The 14708-nt window shown below is 39.8% G+C and overlaps 1 protein-coding gene across 1 annotated transcript in view; it reads left to right on the top strand.

Annotated features, from left to right (window-relative positions):
* SRPK2 (SRSF protein kinase 2) overlaps positions 1 to 14708 on the top strand; it is a 32127-nt gene that overhangs the window by 12603 nt on the left and 4816 nt on the right. Inside the window, 4 exon segments of the mRNA XM_010728766.2 lie at positions 2609 to 2709; positions 2810 to 2917; positions 13154 to 13223; positions 14455 to 14547. Of these exon segments, the coding sequence (XP_010727068.1) occupies positions 2609 to 2709; positions 2810 to 2917; positions 13154 to 13223; positions 14455 to 14547 (372 nt within the window).

The raw sequence follows: 14708 nt of genomic DNA, 5'->3' as shown, positions 1-14708 counted from the left end.
CCTCTGATGTTGTGGTACCCACACTGCACCCAGTGCAGGAGGTGAAGCTGCAGGGCACAAAGCGAGAGCAGGACAAGCTCTCCCCTCACCTGCTGGCAGTGCTGGCCTGCTGCACCACAGGGTATCATCGGCTTTTTGGGCTGCCATGGCGCACTGCTGGCTCATGCTCAACTTGCCATTAGCCAGAACCCCCTCTTCCATTTCACTGCTGGCAGTCTATAGACAGAAAGCCTCTCCTGCTGTTCCTGGGGTGATGTGTAAAATCCTAATGCTTCCAAAGGGTAAAGCTGGTATTGCCATCAAGAGAGCAGCTTATCTCCACAGCTGGAGAAACAAACCTACTTCATTCCCCCTTGATGTTACCTCATCAGGAGCAATATACAATCCTTGTGTGCAAATAAAGTAAAAGGACCATAAATTCAGCCATAGCTCACCTCTTCCTCAGAAGGAGAAAAAGCTTAATGTTGTTCATCTGAATGGCTCCAATCATGGGTTTAAACAATAATGAGACAAATTAAGCTACATTAGAATGAAGAAAGGTATGACAGTTGCAGGCCATTCAATATTTCAAGTGGTGCTACTTTTTCCATTGTGTCTTTAGTGCTCTTTTCATGTATGGATGCAGATTTCGTTTGCTTGTCTTCATGTATCATTGCTATACATTCTTATGTAATATGGTCTCACGAGTGTACAGGCTGATCTGCATTCAGTGGATGAGCAACGACTTTTTGTCAAGTTTTTACCTTTATTTAATTCTTTGTCAAGTGTATACTGTGTGACCAAACGCTCCTAGGGACAGATTTATTAATTTCATCATGACTTTCCTCCTCATTCTAGTGTTTGAATGTTTACTAAGTATATTGTCATGGTGTGACTGTGAGAAGAGGAGGTGTTATTTCTCAGTTTTACAAAACTAGGACATTTAGAAGTGAAAATTAGAAATGCTCACTAAGTTTGCCCTCAGGTTGAGTACCATAGGATGCTTTTTAAGAGTACTTGCTAAGAAGTACAGCTTTTTTGACTTCACAGTTAGTTGTGAGTTCTCAGAATTTATCAAAATCAAAATCCGAGGAGTCTCATTCATCTCTCAGAAAATATAAGGCATGAACTCACTGAGTTCATGAGAAAAACACAAGGACGTAGGCACTTGCCTGTTAACCTTTGTCTGTTCCCTGTGTTAATGGGAGGTTGCAAAATCCTTTCTAATGTTATTTTCAGATGTCTTACTAATGAGGCCTTTTTTTCCCTCTTCATTCTCCTGCTTTATTTACTGCAGTCCTTCACTTTCAACAAGATGTATGGGAAGGATTTATTTTAGCAATAGCAAGGCTACTGAACTGACTCTTGTTATTTTATGAATAAAGCATGTGTTTAAAAAAAAATTTGACCGTGCTATGCTTCATGGTCTTAAGGGAAGACTTTAAGTAGTTCCTGTCTTTTCAGGGCTGGAATGCAACCTTACTACTCTCTCTCAGTGTATTTTACTTTTATGCTGTTTTGGTGCTTTTTTAAACTTGAGTCTTGTGCTCAATTACAGCTCTTTTAGAGGACTGTTTTGTTGAGGTCACTGCCTGTTATATCTTCTGCCATTTAGTGTTTTCTTTTCTTCCCTGGTAAGTTCTGCCATTTTCTTTTCCAGATGGCCATTATTTAGTGATTGCCCATTTGCACTTGCTGTCCCAGTAGTTCAAGATTCCTAACTCATATCACTAGACTTCTTCTCTTTTTCCTCCTTGTCTCATGTGTAATGTATTTTCTTCTTCTAATATACTTATGTAAGTTTAACTGATCATTATATCCCCATTGGATTCCCAGATGCCTTTCAGATCTGATATCTCTTTCATGTCTCACCATCAGTTCTGGTTGAGTTTTTGTAGCTTTGAGATGAAGAAAGTGATGGTTCCTCTGCTTTGTCTTACTTGTGATATTTGGTTCTTTCTTCCACATTTAAGACAACCTGCTTTCTCTCCCACACATATTAGGAGTCAGCAGGTGGTATGTAAAAATACCAAAAAAAAAGAAGCAGGAGTCCTCAAGCATTGAATCTCCAGTGTCTCAGGAGAATATAAAGATTGCTGGATTAATTGGATCGTAGTTTTGCAATTTTACTTTGAATCATGTTCAGTGCAAATAGATCCTTCAGAGAACTTTGATTCAACGTTGAATTATCTGTGAAATGGTAACAGTCTCCCATGCTCTGAAATCAGCCATGTTTTGATCATTCCTTTTCCAGCGGGGCAGATCTAAAAACAACAACAACAACAACAAAAAACAGCAGCCAAACTTCATGTACCTTAACCAAGAATGGAAGTGATGGATTCATTTTCTCAACCAAACTGTTCAAAGAATTTCTTTCATGTGGAGTTTGAGTTTTAACATTTTTTGTCATAGAAACATGTTTTATTTTTTACGTAGCCACTCTGCCACATATTCTAATAATAGGTATATGGCAGTTAGTTAAAAATGCGCTTGGTATTTGTGAGGATGTTTAGAAATCAAGGTAAGAAATCCTGTTTATGTTGCATTAATTTCTCCTAATGTTCAACAAAGTCACTTATGGAGAATGAGTAGTATGTTCTGAATACTCTTCTGCTTTTTGTTTTGTTAGCAAAAACTCGTGCTGCTGACTTACTGGTGAATCCACTGGACCCAAGAAATGCAGATAAAATTAGAGTTAAAATTGCTGACCTAGGAAATGCCTGCTGGGTGGTAAGTGTAACTACATCAATTCAACTCTCTAGTCTTCACTATTTAGAACAGGCCTTTTTATTGCTCATTTTCGTCATTAATGTGATTCTTTCTGTTTTAGCATAAGCACTTCACAGAAGACATCCAGACAAGACAATATAGATCCATAGAGGTTTTAATAGGAGCAGGTTACAGTACACCTGCTGATATCTGGAGTACAGCATGTATGGTAAGAACTATACAGTATGTATACAATATGTATTTTTCAAGAAAAAAATCCTAATAGTCATTTTCTGAGGGAAGGAATCTGATGAGGATGGTTCTGATATTTTGACACAAATGTAATACTATAAATTATATACTATCAGATAGCATCTGATCATTGATCTCTTTTATTTCGGTATTTTAAGCACCTTAAAACAGGAAGTATTTTGGAGAAACATTCTAGTTTTCATTTCAGGCATTTTAAACTTGCAGTTAAAAATATGTAAGCTTGAAAGGGAAGACGGGTATATTTTAAATGTCAAAATCTAATTGAAATAATATGACTCCATATTTTGTTCCAGTCTTAGACTATGCAATCCTGCGCTGTTTCCTTTTTCTTGCATAAAGTAGTGAAAACCTGAAATACTTTAAATTTTGCCAACTTCAGTGAAAGCATTCATCAGGTTAGGTTTGCAGATCACAGCTTTAGACTCTAATCTTGAAGGAAGGAATTTATTCTATTAGAAAAATATGTGGTAATGTTCTGTTCAATGTGTTTTAACACGGTAAAACTGATGTGTTTTTTAAAAGCTTCAGAGTGTAGGAAGAATGAAAGCCTAATTGTTGCACCTTCTGAAACATTGATTCTGTTTGCAGTCTCACTTTCAGGACAAGTAAGCTGTATGCATTTTCTCATTAAAGATAGATTTGGAAATACATTTAGAAGTACCTTTGTCTATTTAAAAAGTGAAAACTTATTCAAGTCATTATATTTTACAAATACATGTCTGAAAAGAGTAAGTGTGTGATGAGGAGAACACTTAAATACTAGACACAGTTTGCCGGCGTGGGTGATGAGAAGAATTGCTGAACTCAGAGAGGAGGAGGACTGAAAGGAACATAAAATCCTGCAGATATTATAAGCTCAGCAAGCCATGTGTTGGAAGTAACTAACTATAAGTAAATCTGCAAGTATGTATTCTCTGGAGTTCAGTACTAGTTTTTGTTTTAGTAGATGGAAAAGAACATCCATTTCTAAATTTATTCTTCCGTTTTGAGGCAAAATGTAGAATTTTGCTGTTGCATAGAAAATCTTCCGCAATTTTGATCCTGAATTCTTTATTTATTCTTCCCATAATTAACTGTAAGATTGCTATAGAAACTTTTCATTGCTTATATCTGATATTTTGCTAAATTCTATTCTACTTTATACCTTGTTACAGTATTGAATAATCTGTATTACTGTGTAGTCCTAAAGGTTGTACTGGTTCAGCCTACATCTGCTAATTGATACTTGGTGGGAGTTATAGAATACTTTCTTGTTCCTTTTAAATAGAGAAAATGCCTTTTGAAGGGTGGGATATGTGACACAATGTATGAGTTCTTATATTGCAAGTTCTTTTACCTGAATTTAAGTATTTGTAGCAACCAGATGGGTTTGGAAAACACTGTATGGTATAAGGGGAGATGAAGAACGTGCAAGGAAATATTGGGCTCATCCTTCCCCTTCCACTTGCATTCATTTTCATGTTACATAAGCTCTATTGCTTTCTTCATGCAAATCCTTTTTAAGCTCAAGAAAACAAACCCAAAACCTAAAGAATCTCTCCCACTGATGGTGTCTTAATTCAGATTCATAATTATTTTTGAAATTTCATTATTTTCATGGGAAAAAAATAATTCTGCTTTTTTTATGTATGTAAGTTTTAAATATAGTAAAGCATCTGAGAAAGAAATAATGGAGTTCTCTTTACTCTTTGGCCACAGACATTGTATTTTTGCCCTTAAAAACAGTAGAAATACTGAAATCTTACAGCACTGACATACAACTGTTGAATGCAGTTGTCTTCACTGTACAAGTGCAGTCATGTAAAAGATAGAGATCACCTCAAAAATTCATAGTTTAAAAACTCCTCAGGATCTGCTTTCGTTCCTGTGTGGTTAGGAAATGGGTCACGGCAGTGTAAGTGCTCATCCCGTAGCAGAGGGAACACTGCTCTGAGATAGATATTAACTGTGCAGACCTTAATAGTCTTTCTGCAGAGGATTTTTGACAGATTAACAGCTAGAGGAACATGACTGGTGTGGAAATGCAAACTCTTGATTAACTTATCTAGACCATTTTTGGAAGTTGTGATTTGATTCTCTCCCCAAAGCATCCAAGAACTGAGGTTCTGAAGCACTGTGATGCCATGACAGTCTCACTTGCTTCCTCAGGTTTGGATTCTTTGTTGTACTTATGTGTGATTCAGAAAACATCCTTCTAGGTTACTTTGCTCATTTCCATATTTATGTCAATTTATCCTGTAGTGTTTACACCTATGTTTTCAAAGGGGACTGTCTGCTGAAGCTGGAGGCATTGTTTATTTTGCTCTGACTGACTGAAAATACAGCTCAGGTATTCTGTGAGCCTTGCTAAGACAGATTCAGTGGAGAGGAAGGTGATTCTCCACCTCCTTGAATTATTGCTTTGCATATATGACAGGTCTAGCGTTATTAAGAACAGTTTTGGAAGCTGTCTTCTGTAAAATGAGTGATTCAGCAGCATTGCTGTTACTTTATTCTCCGCAAGCATCCATCCTTCTTTACTTCATATGCATACATATATATATTAAAAATATGAAATGTGATATCACTGAGCACACAGTGCCAACTCACCCCTGTGCTAACTCCATTTGATATTTCTCCTAATTGCTTAAAAAAAGGGAGGAGAGGCAGGTTGTTAAGGGCTAGCAATATGTTAACAAGAGACTGTGAATTTGAGGTTGTATTCAGGGTAATTCCTCTAATAATACCTCCATGTCAGAATAGTATTGAATGCTTGCCCAGAAGGGGTGACATTTGGCTCTGGACTGGGAGGTGTGATATAATTACAGATCCTGTCCTTCATTCTCATAGTGGTTTTGATTTTTAGGTCAGCTTTCTTGTCTCAATTTATCTATTGAATGCTAACACACACCTTGCAGAAGTCTGCGCCTAATATGCGTGCATGAAGTAAGGTGAATGCAAAGTAAGATAGTACTTGAGCAAAGATGAGACATTAGGCTTTTAAAAACAGTTGTTCAAAACTCTGAGTCATTGTTCTCTGAGCCTGAACAGAAAGTTGAAAATATTTTTATCTCACAAGGACAGAATTGCATGGTAATTTGTCTGATAGATGTTTGCGTATCCAGGACCCTCAAATCAGAGATTTCTGACCATTGTCCTCACAGAGACTGATCTAGGTGAGCTCCTCACTCCTCTGTCTGCGTAGCTCTTTTTGACAGAAGACTTCCTGCTTCAAAGCCATGGGCAAGTTGTTCAAATTCCACAACACGGCTACCAAACCCTCCTGGAAGGGCTGCTTCCCAAGCAGTCAGAGCATTGCTTACCAGTACAACTCATGCATGAAGACTGCTTGCCTTGCAGAATAGAAGGGGATTTGCCATCTGCTATATATTCATTAGCTCGAGCTTTTCCTGCCTCTTGGTTTGTAGATTTTGTGAAGGACATCTGAAGTGCATCGGGACCAGGCTTCCCGTGGTGTCTTAACTTGATTTTGTGCTTTATGATCTCCTTTGAGCCTGAGGTCTTTCCTTGCCTCTTGCTTGTTAATGAAACAACCTTTTTCATTGGGAATAACATTGATTATGCGAGTAGAACTACTGGCTTCTGTGTTGACTTGTACCTAAGGCACAAAGAATTATTGTCAAACACAGAGATGTGCCACAAACTCTGCAGCAAACTCTGGTTTTTCTCAATGGCATTTGTTGAGCGGTTTTATTTGCTCTTCAATAACAAGTATGAGGATGATGATGATGTTTTTAACAAAAGCCTCAAATTACGGTGCCCTGAGCATGCAAAGGGTCTGTGTTTATGTGTGCACAGCTTCTTTCACAGTGCCCCCCTTAATCTGCCTTTTAGGACATGGTATGTTGTGTCTGCATGGAGTGCTGTCCTTAGCTGAGCTCTGCTCATACAGGTTGGCTTCATCGAGCCACCAACTCCATGATTTTGGTGCAGCATCCTAAGAGAGAGTGGAATTGTAGCATTTGTATTATCTTCAGTGTGAGTATGGTCAGAGATTGTCATTGGATTAATTGTGCTCGAAATCTACATAAGAAGAGTCATGTAAGGACTCTACCTACCTGAATACCTTATGATATAACTGAAGCAAGGTAAGAGAGGGAGAAATAACTCAGCACTAAAAACCTTGTAGTTCCCTTTCTTTTGGTGTTATGTCAGTGGATAAGTACCGTTGTAAGCCTGCAGCCTGTGGGCTGAATCTTCTAAATTTAGATGATTCAGCGCAGCCCAGTTCTTGTACCCCAAACAAGAAAAGAACATTTTGAAACCTGATTTAGGGGATGAAAGAAGGTATTCTCAGGCCAGTACCAGTCCTCTGCTCAGCTAATATGAATTTTAGAGTCCTAAGAAAAAAAAAAAAAGACAAAAGTGCAGGATGATGTGCAGCTTTGGAGGCTCAGAATCACTGCATGCGTGATGTTCTGTGGAGCTGATGGAGTTATGTGCCAGTAGGGTTTTCGGGGCTGTGGCAGACAAGTCGGTTACTTGTTCTATGCTCAGCAAAAAATGATACAAAATGTAACTGTATTTTTTTTTCCACTTTGATGGACTGGGCCTGAATGATTGTTACGGTCATGTGCTGGACATCAGCACGTTTTGCTAAGGAAATTGCACGGTGCCCTTCTTCTTTCACCAGCATGGCCTACTTAAGTGGGATGCAGAACTGCTTTCATCCGAAGTGAGACACTGGGAATCTCTCCTCACAGTATGTTCTACAAAATCCTGCATTCCCTCACTGTACTAAATCCTATTTTAATTATGCCAACAAGGAAGACGTACATTTCTCATTTTCACCCCAAAAAAGGAATGAGGTTGGAGCCAGCAGTGCCTTTAGCTCAGTTGAAACTGCCCCTGGATCAGGCTGAATTTCTGCATTTGCTGTAGTGAGAGGGTCACTTTCTGCAGTGCATAAACTGAAGAGAGACACTGAATGATTTAGCATTTCCTGAATCTCAAAAGCCATGGAACAGAGCACTCCACTGCTGCTGCCAAGAATTGCTGGCAGGATGAGGGAGCTAGCATTGGCTGAGGGCATCCCTTCGTATTGCTCCTGGAAATGACTGCAAGCACTGTGATTCCACTGCTTCTCTTTATTTTTTTTTTATTTGGACTGGAGGCAGGAAAAGCACCTGAAATGATGAGAGTCATCATCTGACTTCTGTTGCTCGTTATGTACAGCCTTGTTTTAGCTGTGGGAAGATGACTGTATCACAAGCTAGAACGTTAACAAGACAATATGTTTTTAAAACACATCTGAGGTGGCTTCTGTGGTGAGTTGTGGTTCCTGAAATATCTTGTTTTTAAAATGAGAAGCAGCTAATAGGTCATAGGTGTAGATGGGCAGGAAGTCACAAAAGGAGAGAATTGTACTTGCTGTTTTTTCTATCCAAAGAGAATACAAATGATTAAAGGAAATACTATCAGGGTGAGATGAAGAGGGCAGGCAAACAGCTTTCATAATAAGAGAGAATGCTATTACAGCTTGTGGTACCTGCAAGCAAGCTTACAGCTTGTTTTTTTTTTTTTGTTTTGAGACATTCTATTCATATGAGAGAGCTCTGAGAACAGAAAGGAGAACGAGCAGAGCATGATATGAAGCAGGCTTATGATGTTACATGTAAATGCTTGTTGTTCAGCCCCTTGCTTAAGAGTGTGGAGGATGCTTACCTGCTCTTTGTGTTGTGTTGTCAGCAGGAGGAATCAGCTGTGTCACCATAGGACCATGAGTACCATTGCAGTCAGTGTGTGTGAGCAGCACAGTGCTGTAGGTGTGATGGCATGTGCGGTCTGCACAGAAGCAGAAAAATGGAAAACAAAAAATGCCAGAGATAAGAAAAGCTTCAAGTCACTATGCACATATTTTTCAGTAGGCAGATACAGTACAAAATGCTGTTATTAATCACTGTACACCCTTTTGCTTTGAAGGTGGTGGGTGGACAACCTGAAACATTCAGAAGAAAGTGGTTTTTCAAAGGAACTGAGTTTCCAGAGCAGCCACTCAGCATTTGCATGATTCTGAGACTGGAGTTTTATCAAAGAACAGAAAACTATTTCCTTTCTAAGCATCTCTTGCATCTCAGTGTTTCGTATGTCTGGCCTTTCTTATCAAGCAGCAACCATGCAAAATCCCTTTTATATTTTTTCACTGCCTGGATATTCAGAATAAGATGTTCATGGGAGAACAAACTGTTATCTGGTGTGCTTGTCTCAAAAAACTTGTTGCTCTTTTTTGTTTTGCTTTGTTTTGTTTTGTTTCCATGCTCCCACATACCTGTGGAACTTCATTTTTAAATCTAAGCCTGTTTTTAAAGCAGTAAGTCTTCTCATTCACAGCTCTTCATTTCAGCTGAAACTCTGTACAAGAGCTGGATCTTCTCTGTTGAAATAATAATCCTGGCCTATAGTTTGTTGTCCTTTTTCAGCTGGGGCTTCCTAGGAGGAATTCAGGGAGCTTGATGAAAGCCAAGTGAGTTATTCTTCTAGTCCTCTCCCAGACATCTTTCCCGAGGCATGCAGCCATTTTCAATCACCAGATTGAGTACACAGCTGTCATATACTGAAAATGTAGCTATTTCCAATTGTGTGATTAGACACGGATCCATAATGTACGATAGCAGTGCCAACAATTCAGTATTGTGGTGGGTTCGTATTCAGCCACATGGCAGGGAAGGAATCGTAGCCTCTTCAGAGCCTACAAAAGCAGCAGGGTGACCATTTATCTGAAATGTTCTCCATCTGCAGATGGTGAGAAACAGTCTAGACTGCTTTTCTGTGATAACCTTAGAAAAGTGGTGAGTAGCAATTGCCAGTGCTACTCAGCAAGGAGGGCTGATTGCCTTGGGCTTTTGTGCCATATGTTAAGTGTGCTTTGTCTCATTTATTATCTACATATAATAGTTGCAGTGCTGATTTCTGTTGAGGTAAATGTCAGTGTTAAGAAAGAAAAAATGATAATTCAAAGTCTTGAGTTTTTGTCAAAAAATGTAGTTGTAAAAAATGAATATTTTGCAAAGGAAAGTAATTACATTAGTATGGCTAGCTTGCATTTGCAAGACCATAGAAATGATAGGCATATTTTGATTGGAAGGGACCTCCTGAGGTTCAGTGGTCTGCTTGCCTCCTGCTTGAACCATGCTGAATATTGAGGCTACATCAGGTTGTTCAAAGCCTCATCCCGTTGCGTGTCACATACCTGGCCAGATGGCATTTCCACAGCCTTTCTGGGCAGCCCATCCCAGTGCGCTGCCAGTTTCTTCATAGGACTTTCTCCTTGTATCCTGTTGGAATTTCCCATATTGCCACCTGTTTCCATTCCCTGTTGTCCTTTCACTGTACCCTTCTTTTTAATCATTGCCTTTCAGAAAGTGGAGTACAACAAGTAAGTCCACCCTTTGTCTTCCATCTCAGAGGTTTTCCCCTGATCTTTCTGGATTCTCTCCTGTGCTGGTGTTCCCAGGTTGGTCACAGGTCTCCAGATGTCGGTGTGAGTGCTGAGGAGAGGGGCCATATGCTGGTTACTGCAGCACTGCACGTGCTCAGCCTGCAGCATTGCCGGAGTGCTCTGCCATCCTCAGCTCTTCTTACCATCTATTGGGTCTCTGGGTCCTGATTTTATCACAGATTGCCACTCAGTTATGAATTGGGTGGTTTTCTGTACATAACGTTGGGTGGAAAGTACTGAAAAGTGCTCAGTGCTTGCAGAGCACCTGAGTACTGCCAGAGTCAGAGTTCTGAATCCCAGCTGTTCTTTGGATGGCACTTAGTAATTGCAAGCACTGCTGGGTGCACCCACTGTGGGCATGAGCTTAAAAAGGGGAACTCTGACTGCTACCACCCAGAGGTTTCATTTTCCTTTCAGCTTGTCAAGATACTTTTCATGCTGACTCTGTTTCGGTTACTTTATGATAAAAACCTCGGTCAAGGATTTATTCTTCTTTAAAGGAAGTCTTGGGAATGCCATTTATCGTATGTTAACTGGCTGTTGCCCTGCAGGGCTCTAGGAACCTACTCTGTGGTTCCAGATGTGAGGGGTTTTCCTGCATGAATGCTAAGAGTGTTGTTGCAGATATTTATTGCAGCACCCAGAGGGCAAGGCTGTCTCTGGGCTGTCTTTGCGTGCATCTGACTCAGGAGTTGTTATGGTTTTGGTGCAGAGGCCTGTAAGGAGGGTCACAAACTGAAATGTATGAGGTTCCGCCCATCCGAGGCATGGATGGAACAACATGTACAACAACAGAAAAAGGGGAATGGCATCACAATTTTGAAAAGCTTTATTTTCTCTTCAGCAGGAGAGTGGTATAAATATCCTAAATCTGTGAGGGCTTGCAGCTCTCATTAAATACCATCTGATCTAAAATTCTGCGTGCTGCAGTGGAATGCTTGCTTCTTACGCTTCTCTCTGAAAGGTTTTTTACAGTTTTTCCAATTTAATCATTTTAATCCCACGCAGACATTTTGAGCTATTAATACTTCATTTTTTGGGACAGAAGCAGTATTCCTTTGCTGTTCACCTTTGTGACTAAATTTAGCTACATTTACATTGTTCTCTGGGAATCTGTGTTAAAGACAGATAAGTTTCTTACTGCCCTCAGAAATCAGCTTCTTCAGCATGTGTGCTAAGTTAGCTCTGGTTTTTAAATGGATGTATTTCCCTTGGGTGCAGAGGGGATGCCGGTGGCTTCTCAGTCTCATCTTGAGAGAGTAACAATGTTGGGTTGGCCGTGTTGGGTTGGCCACGTGTATCTCCTTGCTATCCTAAAAATTTCTTCTGTTTAAATAGCTGATAATAATTTATGAAGTCTCTCAGGTTATTTTTTTTTAAGCTGTAAAATAAAAACTTCCAATCTTGAACTCAGAGTAGAATAACAAAAATATGAATGACTGTTTGTGAGTGATAATGGGTTCAGAAATGAAAGACATTTGTAGGATCAACCAAAACGTCAGCAAAGGGTATTTTTGCTTTTTCAACCACTGTGTGAGATGGCAGTGAATTGTTCTGGCTGCAGCCCACTTGGATCACTCTGCAGCTCACAGCTTGAAAAATTCAAGTGCCCACAAATAGGTTAAATTTACAGGTGATTCAACAACTCCAGATCATGGATTGGAACAGAAAAGTGTATATTTTCAGGAAACAAGTATTTTATAGTAAGTGTTCTGATGGAGTGAAATTCCCTTTCTAAAGCTGTGCCAACAAGCTCTGTCTGATTTTTGGAATGGTTTTGCTGGTCTTGGAGATGGAAAGCAGCTTGATATTTACACCACCTGGAAAGAATTAGATTCCTGTGGCTGCCTGGGTAGTTGGTGATCTTGAGCAGAAAGAGAATCGCTTGACAAATCAGGTCCATATTTGTACGCGAGTACAGGCTCCCATAATTATTTTATTCCTTTGAGGCATTTAATTCGCATTACGTCTGAAAGGAGAAACTCTGCTCATAAGTAGAAACACTGCCCATAGGTTTTGTCTTGACCTATTGCAGGGTTTGCATCCCACAAGAGCACCACAGTGACCCAAAGGGATCAGTCTGCTCTGATTTCCTTCACCAGTCTGAGCCTCAGTATTTTATTTACCCTACGATCGCAGTATTTACTTTGATGACTTCAAATTCATAAAAAAGACATTTTTAGAACCTGTTGTAGATTTAGAGTCAACAAGGAAGCTTACCCTGTTTGGTAATTTGAAGTCATTAATTATAGTTAGAAATGAATTTTATTTCCTGTGCAGACATTTTTATTTCAGTCCTTGGCATTTTTATCTCTGACAGATAATTAGCCCTCAGGTACAAGCATAGCTCCTTCCCCTATACTTAGAAGAACCTGTCTCACCTTTGTTAACTCACACACATTTAACACAACTAAGGCCCAGGATGCTGGCTAGGCTGTGGTCCCACGCTCCTTGCCCAGCTCCTCCATTCATCCTGGTTGTGCAGGCAGACGCCCGTGTTGGGATGCACTGCTGGGGTGGTTGGTGCTGAGCATGGGGCTCCCTCCAGAGCCCGGGTTCATGCTGTTCTCCACTGCAGGACCTGTGGTTCCCAGGTGAGTAGCCCTTGCAGAGCCTCAGGTGCCACTGCAGGCCTTTGGCTTGGAGCATTGGTTCCCTCTTTGTTCCGATTGATGTATTGCTGACATTTTAAGATTAAAAGCTTTATTCCCAAAGTACCTATAAAAATGTCTGTTATGTTATGTTATATTATAGGCATTTGAGCTAGCAACTGGAGATTATTTGTTCGAACCACATTCTGGTGAAGACTATTCCAGAGATGAAGGTATGAACCCTTTGAGATACTGCGTGTTTCTGTACATTTCCACCTTCTTCTTAAATTTCTAGCAAGCTTACAGTGGGCTTAATTTTTGTTGTTGAGTGAATTGTGCATTCACATTGTTTTCAGAACATAAATACAATTTTTTTCTTTTTAGTTGTAAGTTCCATCAGTAGCAGTGGGTGGGCAAAAAGTCCCTTCTGCAGATATTCATCTACTTAGCAACTGCCTGAAGGAATTAAACTGCCCCTCTTGTAAGACTGCATTTGTGTGGAAACTTGACTGAGAATAACAACATCTTAGTTTAGAAAAGAAGCGTAGAATTTGAACTTTGTAGCCTTTTCTAAGATTGGCACTGGAATAATGTTTACATTGTGTATTTTTATCTGAATTAGACAATTACTAATTTTTTAAAAATGAGAATTAACTCCTGCTTCCATCTGTATACCTGTCCATTCTCATGCTTGTTTGCTTGAAAGTGCCCTTTGCAGTGGTAACGTGGGCATCATTTATTGTTCCTAAGTGCTACTAATGATGCCAGAGCTCTGCTGATCCTGGAAACCTCTGCATGGATTTGCTGCAAACATTGTTGATTTGAAACAATTTCTGATTTTTTACTAATTCCAGTTTCTTTCCTCTTCTTTTTATCCCATCCTTTCCCTGACCCTTCCACTCCCGTATCCTTTTTTTTCTCTCCCTCATAGACCACATAGCACACATCATAGAGCTGCTAGGCAATATCCCAAGGCACTTTGCTCTATCTGGAAAATATTCTCGGGAATTCTTCAATCGCAGAGGTAGTACCTCTTCTTTTTGGAAGGTGCCGTGATGCAGACAGAAGTGGAATTGCTGTTGCTGGCGGTAGCACATCCCGCTGAGGAGTGTTTTCTAAAATTGTGTGCAGCAATAATTCAGTTTTAAAAGCAAAACGTGTGGAAATCTGTGACAAACTGATTTTTTATTTTACTTTTTTTAAACCAAAACCTCTTGACGAATAACTATTTGCTACATCTTAAAGTATGCAGCAGAACTTGCTCGTGGCAGCCGATGCTCAATGTGGTTCAGAGAAAGAGGTTTTGCTGAAAGCATCTTTCTGAACAACCACGGGGCGCCGCGTGTGTCTTTTTGCCAGGCTCAATCTATTTCTGTCTGTACCGGGCCATGTTAGTGTGTGCATGCACCGTACTGATTAAACTGTTGTATGTTTCTGTTTTGCTGGCAATGTTCTCCAATGCAGACCACATAGCATTGATCATTGAACTGCTGGGAAAAATCCCTCGAAAATACGCTATGTTGGGGAAATATTCCAAGGAGTTTTTCACCAAAAAAGGTAACGGTATTTATGCAACACTAATTTAAAGCATAATACTATCCAAAAGGAGAGTGTGCGCATTTATGGGTACTGAAGACATATTCCATTTAATGGAGAGCTCCTCTTAGGAAATTATTCTGGTGTGAACTTGGTTTTTCAAGGAAAGTGAAAATTTGCTG

The sequence above is a fragment of the Meleagris gallopavo genome, chromosome 1 (assembly GCF_000146605.3).
Source record: "Meleagris gallopavo isolate NT-WF06-2002-E0010 breed Aviagen turkey brand Nicholas breeding stock chromosome 1, Turkey_5.1, whole genome shotgun sequence".
In the NCBI taxonomy this organism is placed as follows: domain Eukaryota; kingdom Metazoa; phylum Chordata; class Aves; order Galliformes; family Phasianidae; genus Meleagris; species Meleagris gallopavo.
The sequence above is the reverse complement of the archived record's forward strand: the minus strand, read 5'-3'. Positions and strand labels throughout refer to the sequence as shown.